Source organism: Indicator indicator, chromosome 6 (assembly GCF_027791375.1).
Source record: "Indicator indicator isolate 239-I01 chromosome 6, UM_Iind_1.1, whole genome shotgun sequence".
NCBI lineage: Eukaryota > Metazoa > Chordata > Aves > Piciformes > Indicatoridae > Indicator > Indicator indicator.
In genome coordinates, this window is record NC_072015.1 from 22,855,629 (window position 1) to 22,876,909 (window position 21,281).

Here is a 21,281-nt window from a genome sequence, read left to right on the forward strand (position 1 = left end):
TACTGCAACAATGTACTAAATCACAATTCAGTATTTTATGAAACAGCAATAATTGACAAATTGTGGGTTAAGAAGCATTGACCTTGACATCTGAGCATGTTTGAGAATGCTTCTTCCAAATTAAAATTTGTGGTGAGGATCTAAGTGTTATCTTCTACTGAAAACATGGCTCCTCTGTCAGTCTAATTCTGAAGTAAGACGATACAAAGAGCCTGCTTCTTAATATCATGCAGATCAGCATTCAGAAGGGTCATTTCAGCTGGAGCCGGAGAGATTCATGCAGGGCCTTTGTTCAGCAGCAACATGATCATGTTATAGCAGCTTTATACTGGATGAGGTTGTTGAATTATATAGTACTATATATACTGAACTATATAGTACTATAGATGCTAGCTAAAACATATCAGTGGTGATTTATGAAAGACAGCATAAAACTCACAGCCAAGTGAACTAAGCTGGAATGCAGTGGACCCTAAATCTGAATTTAGCAGTGCTTAACTTTGTGGCCTCCACATTTGGGCATCACAGTAAACACTCATCCAGTGTAGAGACCTGTCTGAAGCTGGGAGGATAGGGCCCTGCTGAGAAAGCCATTTATGCTTGTGCTGAACCACTAGTTAGTGCTTATAATTAATGAGATGGACATGACTTGAGAAAGTGCTTTAAAGATCCTCCTTCGCTGGTGGCTAGATGACACATCAGCCACACTTGGAAATTTCTCCTCAGTAAACCAGGGCAACTTCAGTGCTCAACACCTGACACAGTTAAATACTTTGTTTACACAGTCTTCTTGCTTTACTATATGAAAACACCTCTGTTCCAATTGCTGCAAAAGTACTTTGAAAGAGAAATCTGAACTTAGAAATAAAAAAGAAAGCAGAAGTAGAGATAAAGGTACACTAACTGGCAATAGCCTTCACTGAACAAAATGATGCACTACTATTGCAAAAAGTTATTGATGGTGGATAGGAAATCAAATACTCATTTTAAGAGACAATGCCTCTCCCAAAAAAAAGCTGACTGCCAAATCCTGTGTGTGTGAAAAGCAAGCCTATAATTTCCAGATTGCTGTACTGGGAGGATCTGTTTCACATCAAGGAAATGCACTTGATTCTCCACTCACCTTTACAAGCAAAGTGCTTCTGTCAAGTTCGGTATAATAATTCCTCATTTATTAATTAAATATGAGAAGAATCATGCCTATAAGGCATTGTAATTTTCTGTAATTTTCTTTTAATCCCCTACAAAACTTTCTATTTTTTTTTTTTTCTGATAAAGGAGACTACATTGGCTTGGATGCAGCCAAGATGTTTTCACAAGGACTATTTCTGCTGCCACAAGTCTCTTCAAGCAGAATTTCTTCTGTTAAACTTTTTGCTTTGATGTTGAACCATTCCTCTTAGTGAAGCATCGGTGAATACAGGGAGAAAAGGAATAAAGTGGCATAAGGAGTTTTCTTGGAAATGTGTGTGCCTTGTTTACCAGAACAAAAATAAAGCAGCACCAAATTATCAAGGAGAGAAGAAGTGGAAAGGCTTTTGAAATCTGCAGGACCGAAAGGAGTGCAGTAATACAGTGTGAGGACTGCTGCTCAGCATGACAGGGAATTAATGCACCTTTTGAGCTAAGAGGCCAACTGTAAGGATAATGAGATCTAGTTTAATCTAAGCTGGCATGTTTTATGTATACAAATAAATGAAGACCTTGTACAGGCCGTATTAGCTCAGACTGAGCCTCTGCTGTCTTTGAAAGCCTGTTTTGCACAGCTAAGCAAACAGAGGAAACAAAACAACGTTAAATCACTCTTTGTAAATGTGTCACTGAACACACAGACTAAAATTTTTTATATCCTTTGCTACACATATGAAAAATAATAGGGAATGACTACTTACATCCTATATAAGATATTATGACCTAATACAATATAACAAATAAATAAAATATGCCTTTTGGTATATGTCTGATTCAATAGGCGCAGCACACAGAAGTTCATTTTGAAAGCCCTAGATATGTTTTATTTCTCATTTATAGTCTTATTATATTGGTAGGCAATCAATAGGATCTGCTTGGTCATCCCAAGGATTCGCTACTTCTAGGCAGGCTAGAAACACCACCATTATGCAAAGACAAAACCACTTTTCACTCCAGTCATCCTCATACTAGATAAAAAGAGACACTACAATTTAATAACAAGGAGAGTAAAAAGATTACATTTTCAAAAGAGCCTCATGAAATTCAAGCTTCTTTGTCCCATTTGGCACTTATACATAACTATAAGCAAGTTTAACCTTCTAATTCTTCTGAAAACAGTTCATAGACATTTAAGTTACATTAGTCCTTTTCAAAATGTTAGCACATGAAAGAAACAACCATCAAGTCAGACCTGACTTTTCTGAAAAAAATCATGACATATTTCCTAAAGTTCTTGGTTTCTAAAATAGCTGGGGGGAGGTTTGTCTCCAATTTTCTCTTCAGTGGAGGCCAGAAAAACTATATTCTTAATACAGTCCATGGTCTGTATCAAGTTTTGTGGAAGTATAATGCTTGGAGACAAGCAAAACACTTCAGAGAGGTTATTTCATGAAAAAAAACCAAATGGTAAAATCTTAGTTTAACTTGAACTTATAAGATGGTATCCTGAACTGACAGGAGGAGTGTATCTGATGAATAAGCAAATATTCCATTCAATACTTATCATAGTAGAACCAAACCTTAGAATTTGATCTAATTTAACAATGTTCTGTGTCCAAAAATGGGAGATTATGAGCTTTAGCTACTGGGACATTTGCTTTTGCTAGATTGATGTGGAAGCAGGAATGTCTGGAAAAAAAAGTTGACAGATAACAAGAGGTAACACCTAAATCTTTCACAGCCAGATTCTCTGTAGCTCATCTTTTAGAAATCTAAGTCACATATTCACAAATTCTTGTGTGATAGTGTCTGATCTTGATGATATCTGGGCTTTACTAGGGAGGTTCATTTTTTTGCTAAAGTAGTGAGAAGGGTAACTGTTCTTTCTTGAAAATAGGTAACTTTGAAATACTATCACTTAATTTATTGCCTTTACACTTATTTTCTGTGTAAATAAGTTAGGACACGAAAAATAAAGGTACACCTTTGTAAAAGAGGCAGTTCAGAATTCAAGTGTTAGGAAATTGAAGCACTGTAGGATTACATGTAACCACAAAATTTACATGTAACCACAAAATTTATCTCCATTTATTCAACTGTCTCATATAACTTTATATCATTTCAAAGTATCATTTTTGCTGAGAAGTGGAACCAGTCTCAAATCATTCACTCCTTCAGCACAGAAAGGTATGTGAAGAACACTCATGGAACTTGTCCTAGTGTTCTAGTTAGGCTGCCAATCAATCCCTCTATTAGGGATGAGACCATTTACTCATGCCAAAAATAGCTTATCAGAAGCAATGAATTAACTTTTTAATTAAAATCCCCTGATACTCACAAAGAATGGGATAAGACCTGAAGCTTTGTCTTCATCCAAAACTTTCTTTAGAGCTGAGCCACAAACACTAAATGTATCATCTGAAGAAACATTTTTAATCTTCACACCACCAATTAATGCAGCCCTTTCCACTGATGAATGAGCCTGCAAGTAAATGGGCAGGTTTTAAGACAGATACTTTTTATTTGAATGTAAGAAGTTAATTCGAATTTTAAAAGTAAAAAAATTAATTTCTTTCAACTAAAGCAATACTTGAGATCCTTGGACTCCTGCTGGCATGTAACATGTACCTCTCCCTCTTTTGTACAGACAGACACACCCAGGCAAAATACACTAATAGAAACCATTAAGTATTTTTGAGACCATTGCCATGGTGCCACGCAGACAGGAGTTTAATCAACCTTAGTCAGAACTTTAATTAACTTGTTCCAATTAGGTAGAATTGATATAACCACAGAAAAGAATAAGCCAAAACATAGGCTGAACAAGATCAGATGAAGGTAAACATGGAAAGACGTATTTTAGAAGCAGATTTACTATTAATTTGTATCTCAGTAGTGCCTCTTGTTAAAGTGCTTTAGTAAACTAATTAAGCAGAAACTTCAGACAGTTTGGAAGATTAGACTTGAAATATAACTTCTGAAGTGGAAAACAGTGTGTGTACCATAGGAATACCATACTTCTTTCAAGTGTACAGTGGAAAGAGGTATTTTATAACTGATTTATATAAGAAGTGCAAATAAACAAACTATAATAACACATTGAGGTTGTTAGCCAGTCAGAACCTCGAAACTGCTTTCTCAAGCCTCCAAAACTGTACTAAGGCATTCTGATAACTACAACCATTCACAACTTAAGGTTTAAACTGCCAAGATCCTTTTACATTTGTATTGGGTTTGGCTGAGCTGAAGTTAATTCTCCTCAAGATCATCCTTCTAGTGTTGTGTTTTGCAGCAGTAGTTGATAACACATCAGTTAGTTGATAACACACCTGTCAGTTTTGGCTACTGCTGAACAAGTATCCAGGCTGTGTTCTTCCAACATTTCCCTGCCCCAAGAGTACACTGAGGGGTGGGCATGATCTTGGGAGGGGGCACAGCTTGGCCAGCTGACCCAAACTGGCCAAAGGGGTATTCCATGCCATATGACATCAGCTCAGATATAAGAATGAAGTGAAAGAAGGAAGTGTGGGGATTCGTTCATGGTGTCTGTCCTCCAAAGAAACCACCAAGCAGAGAGCCCTGCTTCCTGAGACCGACCACCATCCTTGCTGGTGGGAAGTAGAGACTGACATCTCTCACCCTCTGCCTTTTGCTTCTGCGCAGTCTATTGCTTTTGCTTATCGATATTATCAAATTGTTTCTATTGAATAACTGGCTTTTGTCTCCCCTGTCCATCTAAGAGGGACTGATAGAGTGGCTTTGGTGGGCATTTGGCCCCTAGCCAGGGCCGAAACACCACAGCCTTATAACAAATCTTTAGCAACCATGGAATTCTTAGTCCTCAGCAAGTACCCAGGAATCTCCCACCAGTCTCCAGGAGAGGAAGAAACCAAACAGAAATCAGTGAAATGAGTGGGCAGCAGCTTAAAGAAGACAAATAAACATGTCAAAAAAAGGCTGATGAAGTAAATGGCCTGAGAAAATTTGAGAATATTGAAAAAGCTACCCTAACTTCTGTCTAATTTCCAAACAGTCAGGTGCCTACTGTCAGGAGTAGCTTAATGCTCCTCTTGGCTCTGAGGTCTCACATTTAGCATGTCTTGCAAGACAAGCCTCAGCCGAGGTAGCCCAGGCACTGAAACAGACAGGAATCTTCTGTTGTCAGCCCTGCTCTGTACTCATTAACTCAAAGCAAAATTACTTCAATGGGCTAAAGATGTCAAAACACCTAGAAGCTAAAATGATCTCCTGAGAAATGCAGTTTCTTTTGTGGATTATTGCCTATGAGTCAGACAGGTCTGTTCTTAATGCAGAAGGACCGGTGAGCTCTGCAACAATCTACTTTGAAAGGTCAGCCATATCTTAAGGCAAATCCTTCTGCAACCATGAGATCCTCTGACCTTCAGTAAGCAGGAAAGCCTGTCAGTCCTCATCTTCATGCCAGACAATTATATGGGACAAAAATTGAAATTAAATAAAAAGACTTTGTGCATCACTGGGTCAGAGTTTGAGCTCTGGCAGTAGCAGTCTGCACAATAGAGACCTTCAGGTCCCAGACAAAACAATTATCTTTCCTCATACTTTCTTGTCCTGACTCTTTGCACACAGTTGTAGTGCCTTTTTCCACTAGCAAAGAGCAGGTGTACTTTTAACTTGTTCTCCATTGCTTTTTGGCACACATTTAGTAATAAAACAAGATAAACCTGAAACCAGATCATTTTATTCTACCTAACAGTTATTACTTTATACTAAATATCAAGTAGTAAGGAAGCTTATTCTCTCTCATTGACATTTAGATAAGAAAATGTCACAGCTATTGGCAGACACAACACTGCCTGGCCCTTCAGTAGGATTAGTGTTTCAGAAAGGTAGCAGTATCACAACACTCAAGACTAAAATTTGCTTTCATTAACAGTAAAAGCCTCTCATGGTCCTGACCTGCTGAGAATTTAGCCTAACTCCAGCTGCTAAATACCACTTACAGTCAAAAATCAAGGATCATGTTTGGTGTTTTTTTAATAAGATTTTGTAGCTCGATTGACATAGGGAGATATTATTTGAAAAATATAGTAATGTTTTGGACTTCTTTCAGTACTATGACCAATTTGTTTTATATTTATGCACTGCATTTGTCTGTGTGCATGCACCTTCCCCCATGCATGCATACATGGAGAGGATGTATGTGTGTTCACACGTTTATGTTGGAGGGAAATAATATGTGCATACGTGCACACACAAGTCTAGATGTAACAAAAGAGAGTCTAGACTTAGTCAACTACAATTAACACCTTACTCAAGTATCTTTATTTAATTCAGATAGTTCTTTTTGCAAAGAAGCAATACTTAAGTAACACTGGCCTTCAGATATTTATTCAGATATTATTTTATATTTATTATTTACTGTGTCCGGTTCTGGGCCCCTCAGTTTAGGAAAGATGTTGAATTGCTGGAGCATGTCCAGAGAAGGGCAACGAGGCTGGGGAGAGGCCTTGAGCACAGCCCTATGAGGAGAGGCTGAGGGAGCTGGGACTGTTTAGCCTGGAGAAGAGGAGATTCAGGGGAGACCTCATTGCTGTCTACAACTACCTGAAGGGAGGTTGTAGCCAGGAGGGGGTTGGTCTCTTCTCCCAGGCAACCAGCACCAGAACAAGAGGACACAGTCTCAAGCTGCGCCAGGGGAGGTTTAGGCTGGAGGTGAGGAGAAAGTTCCTCACAGAGAGAATGGTTGGCCATTGGAATGGGCTGCCCAGGGAGGTGGTGGAGTCACCATCCCTGGAGGTGTTCAAGAGGGGATTGGACGTGGCACTTGGTGCCATGGTTTAGATAGTCATGAGGTGTAGGGTGACAGGTTGGACTCGATGATCTTTGAGGTCTCTTCCAGCCTTCTTGATTCTATGATTCTATGATTCTTTGTATTATGGTAGCATATAGGAGATTCCAATCCACTTGTGATGTATAAAAAGATTTAAACAAGCAAAACCAGTAAATCACCAGTCCAAAGAGTTTACACTTAATTCACCTGCTAATTGAGAAGGTTGAAATCACTAAGTATAGACCTCAAGTTTCCATGTTTTTGAGAGGTACTCACCTGATCAGAAGCATAGGCCACCAGCCTGCCCATGATTTCTGCTTCTGTTAGCTCAGGATTTTCTGACTGCACACGACTGATAGCTTTTGTTCTTGCAGCAAGCAGTGAAATCAGGGTGGCCTCACTTGCACTTCCCTGAGGGACAAATTCAAAGAAGGCTCAAAAGGAAGACATTCCAGAAAATATAAAGTAACATTTTCTTCTGTATGAATTTGCAAAGTTGTTAATAGAAACTACACATGAGAAACTGTGCAATCTCATGCTTTTTAAGAGTATGTGGGACAGCAAGGGAGGAATCTCTATTCGATCTTGGTCTTCTCCTTTCTGATCTCTGAGCTATTCAGTTTAGGCACCAGCCTTGCAATCAGTGCTAGAAAGTTGAACTCACAGACTTAAATGTATGTGAAAAAGCTCTTGAGCTGGGCACCAATCCTTTGCTAACCCATGACAATGGCATAGTAACTGCTGATTTCTGTTACTTTAGATTTCTGTATATTTAACTTCTACAGCAATCTGTCAACTCTCACTTCTATCAAGAAACATGCGTAATTATAATGTTTAATTAATCTTTAGAGTTACCCTGGGCAAGCCAATTATTGTGGCTAAAAGAGAAAAAAAAACACTGACAAAGCAAAAATGTTATGATTCAATATATCTAGCTACATTTCAAAGTAAAACACTTAAGTACATGTTCATCAAAAACACACAGATGAAAGGAATAGTCACACAACATTTTTACATTGCACTTTGATTCACAAAACAAGTTTAAATTGTGTCTTGGATATTCTGTGACAAGAAAGAGGGAAATTATTTCATATCAACTGATCTGTAAATTTAAAATACAAGTTCTACAAATTCTTTTTATGGTTTTCCTCTAGAACAGGCAGATGAAGCATGGTTTAAGCTGCTCTTTTAAACTACAACTAACAGTTCATAAACAATGTTCATAAATTTCAGTGGGTTTAGGTGTCCATATGCAAGATCAATTTTCCTTGGCCCTGCTTGTCAGAGTATTCCTGACACAGGCCAGGATGCTGTTTGCCCTCTTGGTCACCTCAGCAACACTGCTGGCTCATATTCAGCTGGCTATCGATCAACACTCCCAGGTCTTTCTCTGCTGGGCCTGTATAGTTGCATGGGGTTGTTTTGACCCAAGTGCAGGACCTAGTACTTGACTTTTTTGAATCTCATACAGTTGGCCTCAGCCAATTGAACCAGCCTGTTCAGAACTCTCTGTAAAGCCTTCCTACCCTCAAGCAGATCAACACTCCCTCCCAGCAAACTTACTGAGGGTGCACTCAATTCCCTCATCCAGATCATTAACAAAGATATTAAAGAGAACTGGCCCTGATACTGAGCCCTGGGAAACACCACTTGTGACCAGTAACAACATCTCAACAGTGAGTGAAATCAATCCAGCCAAAATTCAACAGCTTCGAGAATGGAATAAGCAGGAAAAAAGAAAGTCCTTAAACATTTACTAGATGTATTGCCATGACAAATATATCTTATCTGCTTTCCAGCGGAGTGGGATTTGAGGAATATAGACCTCAGAGTCTGTCAGAGCCCAAAGACAAATTTTGTGCATTTCGTATGCCTCCTGCTGCTGCTGCTGCTTACACCATTATGGTAACTGAGGGAAATATTACAGAGAAATAATGGTGTAGTAAGGTAGAACTTCCCTGTGGAAGCTAGGGGTGAAAGAAATTCTATTATCTAAGTAAGAGCAAAAAAAATAAATAAATACCGGTGCTTCCTGACAGTCCTGTGAGCTAGAATGTAATGACTCAGGTCCTCTATGTCCAGCAGATGTCAGGATGTTTTACAGTCAAGATCACCTATTTTCTGAGAACCCAGGTTTTTATCCTTATTCTTTAATTTTTTTTCCCATATATATAATCTTTTTTCCATGTATATAATCTTCTAAAGAAACTTGTAGAGAATCATGGAATGGTTTGGATTGGAAGAGACCTTAAAGATCAATCCCCCTGCCATGGAAAGGCACACCTTCCACTAGACCAGGCTGCTCAAGGCCCCATCCAACCTGGCCTTGAACACTTCCATGAAGAGTGCATCCACAACTTCTCCAGGCAATCTGTTCCAGTGCTTAAACACCTTCACAGTAAAGAAATTCTTCCTTACATCTAATCTAATTTTACTTTCTTTCAGTTTACCCCTTATCCTATCAGTACGTGCCCTTGTAAAAAGTCCCTCTCCAGCTTTCTTGTAGATCCCCTTTCAGTAATGGAAGGTTGCTATAAGGTGTCCCCAGAGCATTTTCTTCTCCAGGCTGAATAACCCCACTCTCAGCTTGTCTTCAAAGGAGAGGTGCTCCAGCCCTCTGATTATCTTTTTGGCCCTCCTCTGGACTTGCTCTCTGTCTTTCTTATCCAGAAGGCCCCAGAGCCAGACACAGTACTGCAGGTGGGGTTCTCATGATAGTGGATATAGAGGGAGAACCACCTCCCTCACAGTGTTAGCCACACTTCTTTCGATGTAGTCCCGGATAAGGTTGGCTTTCTGGGCAGAAAACACACATTGCAAGGCCATGTTGAGCTTCCTGTCACCCAGTGGCCCCAAGTTCTTCTCTGCAGGGCTGCTCTCAATCCAGTACCTTGCACCTTGCATTAGGTTTTGTTGAAATTTATGAGGTGTGCACACCCCCACCTCTCAAGTGTGTCAAGTGTGTCCCTCTGAATGGCATCCCTTCCCTCCAGCAAGTCAACTACACTACACAGTTTGGTGGTGTTAGCAAACTTACTGAGGGTGCACTTGATCTCACTGTCCACGTTGCTAACAAAGATAATAAACAGCAACTGATCCCTGAGGAGTGCTACTCATCACTGCTCTCCACTGGGATATTGAGCTGTTGACCACAATCCTTTCTTATCCACTGCAGTCCATCCATCAAATCCACGTCTCTCCAGTTTAGAGACAAGGATGTTGTGTGGGACAGTGCCAAATGCTTTGCATAACTCCAGTTAGATGGTGTTGGTTGCTCTTCCCTTATTCACCAGCACTGTAACCAGAACACCTGCATAACTTGACATACACCATCAGACAATGTTACCTGAAATACCCTTTCCAGCAATGTGGAGATGAAAATACTTTCCATTTGTGCAAACCACTGCAACTCATCGTGGCATTCATAGTTTTTCAGGTAAGTTGCTTCTCCTCATAATGAAGTTGGGCAACATAAAGCCTGTGTGCAAGACTTAATTCAATCTCACATTGGGCAAGTCACTGAAAACAAACTTTCTAAACCTGGATTCTTCAGGTTTGCTTTAGCAACCTTGCACTTAATCAGTGGGGAATAACACGAATTATTACTTTTATTAAAATATATAATTAAAGGCTGCATTAAAATCTTTCAAATATACATGGAGGAAATGGCTTTGTTTGGTTTTGAGTTGTTTTGTTGTTGTTGTTTGCTTGCTTGTTTGTAAAACTGTTAGTGTCTTTCCAAGACATGCAAGAAATAAGCATATTAAAGAAATGTGCACAAATATATAAAAGAAAGTTTCTATAGGATGTTCCAAAGGTTAAGGCATTAATTTGAGATCAGGAAATTTAAACCCCCACTATTCTGGAGACTGCTTGGCTCATCAGGCAAATGATTCAGACTCAAGAATAGCCTCAGCCTTCTGAGGAGTACCACAAGATGTCCTGGCATCCTGGTCCTTCATCCAGGCTGGTGTGTAACAGTGGATACAACACTTCTTGTATGAGTTTCCTTATGCAGAAATGAAGATAAAAAGGAAAATGAGCCTGTTGCGCAGCTGAATCTTGCCTTCTGATATACAGCTGGGACTTGAATCCAGCAACTTGGAAATGCTTTTGGATGTCTTGTGACAGACATCTTCAAGTTGCCTCGGTTTCCATAAGTCACCTTTTTTATCCTGATGTTTGCAATGTTTGCAGAAACTGGTTTTAAGGATTTTCTGTTCACTTGGCACCAAAATATTATACCAACTACTTCTGAGGAAAAACAAAAACTCTTGGCTCTTGCACTACTTGGCTAACTGTCAAGAAAGATAAATCAGCAATGTTCCCTGCCAGGCCAGAGATCAGTTGAGTCACATTTTGTTTCACCCTTAAAATACTTCTTCTTTGCAGAATAAAAATACGCTTTAAAATTTGAAGTAGGTACACTTTTCAGCAGTTTGAGTGAAGAGCAGTATACAAATCTCATGGAGGAAGCTGCTTTCTCACTCATTTTTAAAAGCTATTTTTTTTCTCCTCTTGAATGCTGTATTCTGCATTAAGTAAAGGATGATGATACCTTTCCTTTTACTGCAAGCAAACAAAGGTTACCATGGCAAGCAGGCTCAAGAGGCGGAAGAAATATCAGCAAGGGCTGATGTTCATATTCACCAGAGCTCTGAACTGAAATTTTCTTTCAGCTTTTGCCATTTTCAAGTGTCATCCTGCACACAACAACAAAGTGCTTTATATTGACATAGACTTTCAAATGTAATTAAGAGCCAATTTTCACAGGCTCAGTTTTACCCAGTATCACAATAATTACTTGGTATTTACCAAGAGAACGATTGTCACTTTCGTACGCTCATGTTGTCTTTGCCTCATGCTCTCTTATTTGTATCATTATAGTTTCAAGAGCAAGACCAGAAGATCTGAAGCACAAATTACTTCATCATAAGCAGGAACACAGAACCCACTTTTGATTCTTGAAACTGACTGGTTTCTGATGAAAATTATGGGCAATCCAGCATTGTCAGCCTGGAAGGGCAATATTTTCTCCTGATGATCACTAAGCATAGCTTATTGCTTTCACTGGTACAAAATAAATACTGCTGAGATGCATGACATAAGCTTGATTTCTTGAACATAACACCTTCCCTAGTAAGTGTAATGATAAAGATTCTGACAGAGCAATTAAAGGAGTAAAGAGTTGTACTGGAAATACACTGGTGGAGGTGTAATTCCACCGAGGAGAATCATAGCAGTTGAGTTAAATTCATACTTGCCTGGGAATATGTCATGGAATAAGCTGTATACATTTGCAGATGAGATCAAAGACAGAAGCCCCCATTTCAGACACATTTTAGAAGTCTGGTTTAGGATAAAATGAATTATGCCCCTGTCTCCCATGATCAGACTGCACAACAGAACAATTATTCAAAAATCAATCTTTTTCATAGTAGAGATCTATTTTAGTTATATTAATAGCTGTGACCAGAGCTCACATTTGCAAAAAGACTGCGTTAGTGGAGCCATGGCTGACAAACAAAATAGCTTTATTATGTATGGAAGTTTGCCCATTGATGATACATTTACTATAATGTTCAGACATTTTAGACTTTTATTAAACAGTCAAAGTCAAACTTCAGGGGTTTTGTTCTGTTTTGGATGCCATGGTGTAGTCTAAAAATGGCATTATGTATTATTTATTTCAGCCACGAAATATTGTTTCACATTAAGAATGAACTGGCTTCACTTGATCAAGGAACTGACATGGCTGTGTCTTTCTTTTATTAGTGTTTTGGTATGAAGCTTTTACAAAATCATAAATGCATAAAATGCAATCTCATTCCTTATTCTTTTTTCACTTCTTCTCTTACCTGAATGACTCCTCCACCTTGGCCATCCTTCCCAGCTAAAAACTCTTCAGGCAAACCAATCATCTTTCCTAGCCAATCCAGCATGACAGTCTCTAGTTCTGTGCAAGCTGGACTTGCAGCCTGCATTGAAAAAAACACAAAAACCAGAAACAAAACCAGAGAGAACAACCTCATTAGACCATGAAGATAAATAGGACCTATCAAAGCAAAAATACTTTTTCTCTTTCAGTGTCTTTTGACTATAGAAGAAGAGACTAGCTGACTAACTTCAACAGATAAATCAGGGACCTGAAGATAATTTTTTGCATGTTGTTTCTAATAATAAACATGCAATAGTTTATTAAACTATCAAAACAGGTCTTCCATGACTATCAAATATCAAAGCTAGGGTTTGCATCTTGCATTTCTGTTTTTTTGGCATCAAGTACCAATCTTTTCTGAGAAGGGCCCATCTCATATGAATGTGGGGAGCTTTAACACAATTTTCCAGATGATAGAAGAAGTAATAACATGGGCTAATAGGCAACAGTCATATTACTTAAAGAGTTACCACTGCTACCACTAATTCTAAATCATGGTGATTTTAAAGGGCAAAACCTCTAAGAGGAAATAGCTTTTTATTCCTGGAGTCATTCAGGGTGTCTAAGTGAAAACACTTAATTAGTCAAAGAAATTTACCTATAAAAATAGTCCTGTGCCTACACTGCTATTATCGATAACTTAATTGAAGAATGCTACTGAAATGCCTACAGTCTTGGCAACATGAATCACCATTACCACATAGTAGTACACACTACAGAAAACTTACCCAAGAGAAGCCCACACATCCTATTCCACCACACAACATATCTGCAAGAAGAGCTGGGAAGGAAGAGGCTGCAGGGAAGTAGGCAAAAAAGTATGGACTGTGCCAGTGAGTCACCTGTATTAAGGGGAAAATAATCATTTTAAACTAATACAGGAAGCAGAAATATGTTATCATATCAGAAAATGTTAGCTGTTGAGACCACTCAACACTTCTTGACTACATGTCTGTAACAGAGGATCTAATTTTTAGAAAAGCTTACCTTGATTTTTCTCAATTTTTAAATCTTTTACTCAAATTAGAAATAAACTATTTCTTGCCCACACCTCCCAACAGTCCCAAAATCAGAGCTCTCCATTTGCCTGCCTAGAAGACAAGAATTGTATGGGCAGTGGCAGCATGAGTTTGTTTCTTCTCTTGAGCCTTTGCTTTCAGAGACACACCAGTGTTTTGTTCTTTCACCTCTGACATACAACTGTGTTTTCAGTGCAGCAGTCATCCACAGAACTCTCTTTCCCACAATCTGGAGTTATTTGGTAAAAAGCAGTCATTGCATCTGGCCAAACAGCTCCTTACCACAACATTAAGTAATCCATCTCAGTATCCAATACCTTCCATAGCAAATTTAACTATCCTCTTCCTATAACAAGCTGTGATTTATATACAATTTCATTTTATATGTACTAATATGAGAAACAAAACAACAACTGCACAAATTATAGTCAACTTACAGCAGCAATATTGAGAATTGTCTTATGCATCATCTAAGCAGCTTTAAGGATCTGTAAGATACTTGCTAGAGCTCCACAAGTCCAATTTAGTAAAATTTGAGAACCACATTGCTATGTTCAGTGGAAATACTGGTATGGTATGCTTGGCTAAAACAACTTTCACATTGAAGACAAAAGGCAAATTTTAGGAAAAAAAACAGTTCTAGGGGAGTAGATGAACATAAGCAAGAATCCAGCAGAATGTATGTAAGATCTCTCATTCATTGCAAAAGTATTGGTTGCTGAGTTTTTGACGGTTGCTAAGTTACTGAAGTATTGAAATCTAGTCTTTTCTTACAGCATTTTGGTTTCTTTTCTGTTGGTGGTGGTGGTGGTTTTGTTTGGGGTTTTGTTTGTTGGTTTTTGTTTGTTTGTTTGTTTTAAATACAGAAGTTCTTCTGTTACAGCTGGAGGACAGTAAGAGCACACATCTCTTGCCTGAGCATTCCCACCTCTGAAGAATGTTACTTTTCACACTCTTCTCTCTCCCAGTCTGTGATTTCTGTGTTCTGGACCGAAATCAGGGATTACTGTACCACACTGTTATGCATGCTGCAAATATCTCTGTATTTTCTTTTCTACCCTTCTTCATGCCAATAACCTGCTCTTCTTGAATGGGCATGCTCGACGCTAAGGGGAAACTGTCTTAACTCCTGTATAGCCAATGAATCAGGTATCACTATCTCTGCTGTATCATACCATATCTATTTTGGATGACTTTCTCTCTTTCATATGAAAACAGCTCCTAACCACTACAGTTTTTCACTGCCTATACTAGCCCTGCAACTGGGATGTTCTAGATTTTACTTTTACTGGTCACCAGGTCCAAAACTGCTCAAATTAGGTATCAAAAGATAAGCCACTATGAACATTTTTTCTGTTTCTCATATCTGGTCAGGATCTCTTTCATAGAATCATAGAATGGTCTGGGCTGGAAGGGACCTCCAAAGGTCATCTAGTCTGACCTCCCCACAGTCAGCAGGGACATCCTCCACTAGACCAGGTTCCCCAGGGCCTCGTCAAGACTCACTCTGAATATTTCCAGGGAAGGGGCCTCAACCACCTGCCTGGGCAATCTGTTCCAGTGTTGCACTACCCTGATAGTAAAGACCTTGTTCGAAACATCCAGTCTAAATCTGTTCTTCTCCAGCTTAAAGCCATTGCCCCTTGTCCTGTGAATGCAGGCCTTCGTAAACAGACTCTCCCCATCCTTCTTGTAGCCCCCCCCAGCGTAGTACTGGAACGCTGCTATTAGGTCTCCCTCGAGCCTCCTCTTCTCCAGGCTGAAAAACTCCAGTTCCCTCAGCCTCCCCTTGTAGCAGAAGTGCTCCAAACCCTTGATCATTCTCCTGCTGCCACAAAGTTCTAAAGCACTTGTGGCAAACACCTTCTATCAGAAATCAGAAAAAATGTTTTGGGGCTTGGTTCTTCACAGGAAAACAATAAATAGATTAAAAAATAACCAATAAACAGCAGTCCCTGATAGGACCCACATACACAGACTGATGTCCACAATGAGCCAGAACTGCAACTGTTTGTCTACCCAGCTCTAATCCTCTGTGATCTGTAAGACTTACGACATTCATCTTGGGTTAATCAAGTTAAACTACCTGCTTGCTGCAAGCCATTTGTTTGATGAAACACAGTAGATTGCAGTTGCAGCCCTCACACAAAGCAAAAAAAGCCATAAGCCCTAGGGCAAGTGCAGCTGTGGTTCTTCCTCCCACCTCCCCTTCCCTTTAGGAGCTTTAAAATTCATTTCTTTCACCATGCTGGAACAGACACATTTAGTCAAACACTGCAAAGAGCGTGACATAATTGATGCTTGTTTTTTCAGGCCTCTGCTGATAAACAGTAACACACTGTACTTGGCTTCAGTAATTACCACTCTAATGCTGCTCAAAGACATTTTATTTCCCAGATTTCTTCTAAGGATGTCTGTCTTTCTGTAGCTTGCTCAGTCTAAGCAAGAATCTTCCTTTGCCAGACATGAAGGATAGATACTACAGCTGAAAGTTCATAGATTTATGAACATAGATTGTGGTTACTGCTAAACTTGATCATTTTAGGCTTTAAAAAAGGATGAGAGATATTTCACGAGAACAAAGCAAGTCTGACAGAGAAAGGTGACTTCTACTGATGTTTTTATATGCAGATCCTTTCCACCTTCCTGCTGTGGAGATCAGAGTTCATCAGTTGTTCTCCCACTCCCTGTGTTAATATAATGAACTTAGTGCTATTATGGTCATTAAATCTTAGTGGCTTCACCTCTGTAGGTCAAATTTCACAAGAAGTCTCCATAAAGAAGCTTTATGAATGCTTCTTCTCCTATAGGGTAAAGGCAGCAATGGATACTGCATTATTGCTTTACACAATTTATTGATCCTTGGTCCTCTGAAGGAACATAATTTTTAGATTTTCAGTCATCCTATAAGCAGTAAAAATCTGAACACAATTAACAGTGAAGATGTCAACATGAAGGAAACAAGAATTACTTATGTGCTACTGACTGCTTATGGTCAAAACAAGTGCATGCCCATAAATAAAGAAGTGCTGAGAGGACAGCATTGTGGGGAGAAGTTCCTATAACGTTTCTGGGAAATCAGCATGAGTGCCTCTCTGAAGCTATGACATGACGCATGAGGAACAAACAGGAGGAATTAGAAGATTGTGTGCAATTACAGGCCATGATCTCATTGGGATCACAAATATTTGGTGGGATACCCCACACGACTGAAGCATTGCAGTAGATGAGGACAGGCTCTTTAGGAAGGACAGACTAGGAAGGTGAGGAAGGGGAATGGTCTTTAATGCAAGAGAGAAGCAGGAATGCATGGGGATGGACAATGAGCCAGCCAAGAGGTTATGGGTCAGAACCACCAGAGATTTCAAGATGGGAAACATTTGAGTGGGTGTCTGCTATGGGCTACCTGACCAGCTACATGAATGCAACGTTCTTAACAGCTGGAAGAAACTTCATGTTCACAGGTCATAGTCCTCGCAGAAGACTCCAGTCAAGCTGGTATCTGCCAGACAGATAACAGCAGCAGGGTACAACCAGTCCAACAGGTTTCCAGAGTGCACTGATGATAATTTCCTAACACAGGAAATTGTGGAGGAACTGATGAGAAGAGATACACCATGGTACCACATACTTACAAGAACTCGTTAGGGATAGGGAAGTCAGGGGAAGCCTTGACTGTGGTGACCATGAGATGGTGGAGTTCAGGATAATGAGAGCAGGAAGAAAGGCACAAAGCAGATAATAACTCTGGGCTTCAGGAGTACAGACTTTGGCCTGTTATGGGACATGCTTGTTAGAATCCCAAGTGAGACAGAAATGGAATGAGTGGTCCAGGGCAGCTGGCTGATTTTCCAGGATCATCAGCAGGTTCCAAAATGATCGAGCCCACTTGTAGGAAGTCAACTGAGAGTGGCAGGAGGCTTTCATAGGTGAGCAATTAGCTCCTGACAATGCTCAAATGTAAAAAGAAAGCATGTAAGAATGCAAGGAGGGTCAGGTGACTCAGGAGAAAAAGGCTATAAAGATAGTGTCTGACTATGGAGGGACAGGGTTAGGAAAGCCAAAACGTCTAGAGCTTAAGCTGGTGCCCCGTGCAGGGCAACATGGACATACTGGAGTAATTCCAGTGAAGGACCATGGGGATGATTAATTGCTGCATCTGTCATACAAGGAGAGGCCAAGAGAGCTGGGATCGTTCAGCCTGCAGAAAGCTCAGGGTATATCTTGTCAATGAGTAAAAAACTTCATGGGAGAGTGAAAGAAGATGAAGCCAGATTATTCTCAGTGGTAGCCAGTGACAAGACAAGAAGAAATGTGTACAAACTGAAATAGAGATTATCCACTTAGATATAAGAGAAAGCTTTTTTACTCTGAAGGTGGTCAAACTTTGGAACAAGACAACAGAGAGACTGTGAACACTTCATCCTTGGAGATATTCAACACCCAGCTGGACATGGTCCTGAGCAATCTACTCTAACTGATTCTGCTTTGAGCAGTGGGGGTAGACTAAATGATCCCTAGAGGTGCCATCCAACCTCTACTATACTATGACTTTGTGGCTCTCTGTCTCTGCAATTCTGTGCTCATGTAAGTCTTCAGTATTTAGTATAAAGAATACAGGCAAAATCAGACTTACTATGAGAACTGTGATTTGTATACTTGTGCTTTGTGGCACAACATTTCACACCAGAGGAAAGTTTGGGACAGATATTTCTTCTTCACAATGTATCACTTTATAAAAGTAAATTTATTTGCAGGGTGTGTAAATATCAAGAAAAAAATCAATTAGTTAAGAGGGAACATGACATGTTTATGACATAATTGTAATTCATTGTCTCACTTTCTATTCTGAAATTACTCATCTCTTATTTTTATAATTTGATATTAATTTATTGAATATTATCAAGTGTTCAAAGCAAAGTGTTTTCTGTTCTACTTCACAGGCAAAAAATGTGCTTAGCATTTTCCTCTAATGAAAAGGAAAAGACAACCATATCTTTGAGCAGCAGTGAAAGTATTTGCATGTATTGGACATAATTCTCTTGTCTAATCTACCCTGATTTAATTCTCTTGGATTTAAGACCTCATCCACAAATCTCTGAGAAGAGTGGAGAGACTTCCAGTGACTTCAGTGGAGCTTTTGCGTGAAAGGACAGCAGGGTTGGCTCTAAGGGAAACATGATAAAGTCATATTGAATATCAAATATTTACACTGGTCAATGAAAAGTAATTGGTATTTTAGTAGGCTGACTAAAGAGATTTGCAGAGCAGTGGTTCTGTGTTCAGTCACATAGCAATAATACCACCAACCTACATCCAGAGAAGCAACCCAAAGTGGTTATTGCAGAGATCTAAAGGAGAGATTCATCATTAACATTGACTAATAATACAGTCCTCTTCAAGCTGCTTAGAGGCCTTAGGAGACAAGCTGTCATGGTTTAACACCACTCAGCAACTAAGCACCATGCAGCTGCTCACTCATTCCTCTCAGCCTCCTTTGGGATGGGAAGAAGAACTGAAAACAAGTGAAACCCATAGGTTGAGCTAGAACAGTTTAATAATGGAAATTAAAAAAAAAAAAGGGAAGAGAAGTAACAATTATAATAACAGTAATGAGAAAGAAGATAACAAAAATAAAACCCAAGGAAGACAAGTCACACACAATGAAATTGCCCACCACACACTGATCAATGCCCTGACTGTCTCTCAGTAGTGATTAGCCTCTCCAGCCAACTCCTTTCAGGTTAGATTTTGGGCAGGACATCATATGTATAGAATATCCCTTTGGCTAGTTTGCATCAGATGTCCTGGTTGTGTCCCCTTACAACTTCTTGAGCCCTCACTGGCAGGGCATGAAAAGTCCTCCATTTTGTATAAACCACTACTTAGCAAAAACTAAAATTGCCAGTATGTTATCAACATTATTGTCATCCTATATTCAAAACAGAGCACTACAGAAACTACTAGTAAGGAAAATAACTCTGTCCTAGCTGAAACAGGACACAAACATATTTAAAATAAAAAGGTAGACCATAAATGAAAAACCAAGAAAGATTGAGAACTGCAGAAATGTTTTGTTCTGCATTGTCTGTCTAACACTGATCAAAAAGTAATATTTAGGTAGTGGCCATTTGCCTTAGAACATAGTAAAGGAAGCTGACATTTAAGAGAGTAAGTCAACAGAACAAGTATTGGGGAGAATCCTTTCTGTCAACGTTGTAATATAAAGAAGTCTCCTAAGAGAATTTTAACATTTAAAGATCAGCTTGAAGGAACGCTGTAGGCAAGGCAGACGAATAAAAATCCTATTTATAAAGTATTTAATGTGCTTTGCAAGAAGCAAAATATCACATGAAATTTAAAGTTATGAAGCTTTGCGTTAACAAATTCAAGGGAGGAAACGGGATTATGTCTAAAAGCAAACTTTGTATGAAGCAAGAGAATGATTTGACTATTTCTAGCAAGAGTAAAAAACATTTAGTTGTGTAAAGTGTTAGATCAAACTGTAAATATAAAGCAGACTCCTGCCTTCTAAAAGCTAATCAGTGTGGGTACTTATGTTTGTATGGTTCAGTTACACAGGCTTCAATTCACGTTTTCCTTAATGTCTTTGAAAACCTAAACGCAGTATTGAACATTCGAACATTAGAGATTAATTTTTCTTACCCCTGGCATAATGATCTTCTCAATGTCTTTAAAAACATCCTCAAAGCTCTCAGGATCCTGGGGTGCACAGTCTGGAATGAGGGGCCTTAAATATCCTGGCTCCACATCTGGGAAGACCTGTCTTTTATCTATCTTTTCCAGGTAATCTGCAATATAGTCCACCATCTCCTTCCCTCTCTTGCGGAACTCTGCAGCATCCATGGGTATCAGAGGTCAAGATGTACTATCAGAAAAACCCTGAGGGGAAGAAAAAGAAAAGTCACTTTCGAAAGAAAATTTTATTAGTTTTAAACCCATTATTCAGATGATTTATAGCATGACTCATGTGGCGTTTTTGAAAAAACAATATGCTCTTTTATTTCTGTATATTAGACCAATGCCTATGTAATGTAGAATTAGCTCGATATTACATAGAAGCAAATTACACTGTTAAGTCTTTGATGCCTAGGTCTTGATGTAGATTAGCTGAATACAGATGGGCTGTGCCTTTTACACAGAAAAGCAGCAGAGGCACATGGATGAAGACTCAGAAATCACAGATTCAATCCCTACTGCTGCTGGCTGACCCAAGGATGTGGTGCTGTTATGTGGCACATGATCAATTCCCTCCTGCCCTATAAAGAAGTCTAAGAAAATAGCATTATGTGTGTTTGTGTTATAATCTGTTAATAACAAGCTGTAATAATCACAGTGATCCACTGTGCTGCCCTGTCAT

General features: G+C 39.2%; 1 protein-coding gene across 1 annotated transcript in view; it reads right to left on the reverse strand.

Moving 5' to 3' along the window:
- Positions 1 to 20,767, reverse strand: part of DDC (dopa decarboxylase) — a 49,359-nt gene extending 28,592 nt beyond the window's left edge. Inside the window, exons 1-5 of the mRNA XM_054381692.1 lie at positions 20,567 to 20,767; positions 13,610 to 13,723; positions 12,802 to 12,921; positions 7,220 to 7,354; positions 3,470 to 3,613 (exon numbers count right to left, since the gene is read on the reverse strand). Of these exons, the coding sequence (XP_054237667.1) occupies positions 3,470 to 3,613; positions 7,220 to 7,354; positions 12,802 to 12,921; positions 13,610 to 13,723; positions 20,567 to 20,767 (714 nt within the window). The remainder of the gene's footprint in view (positions 1 to 3,469; positions 3,614 to 7,219; positions 7,355 to 12,801; positions 12,922 to 13,609; positions 13,724 to 20,566) is intronic.
- Positions 20,768 to 21,281: the final 514 nt, after the last annotated feature.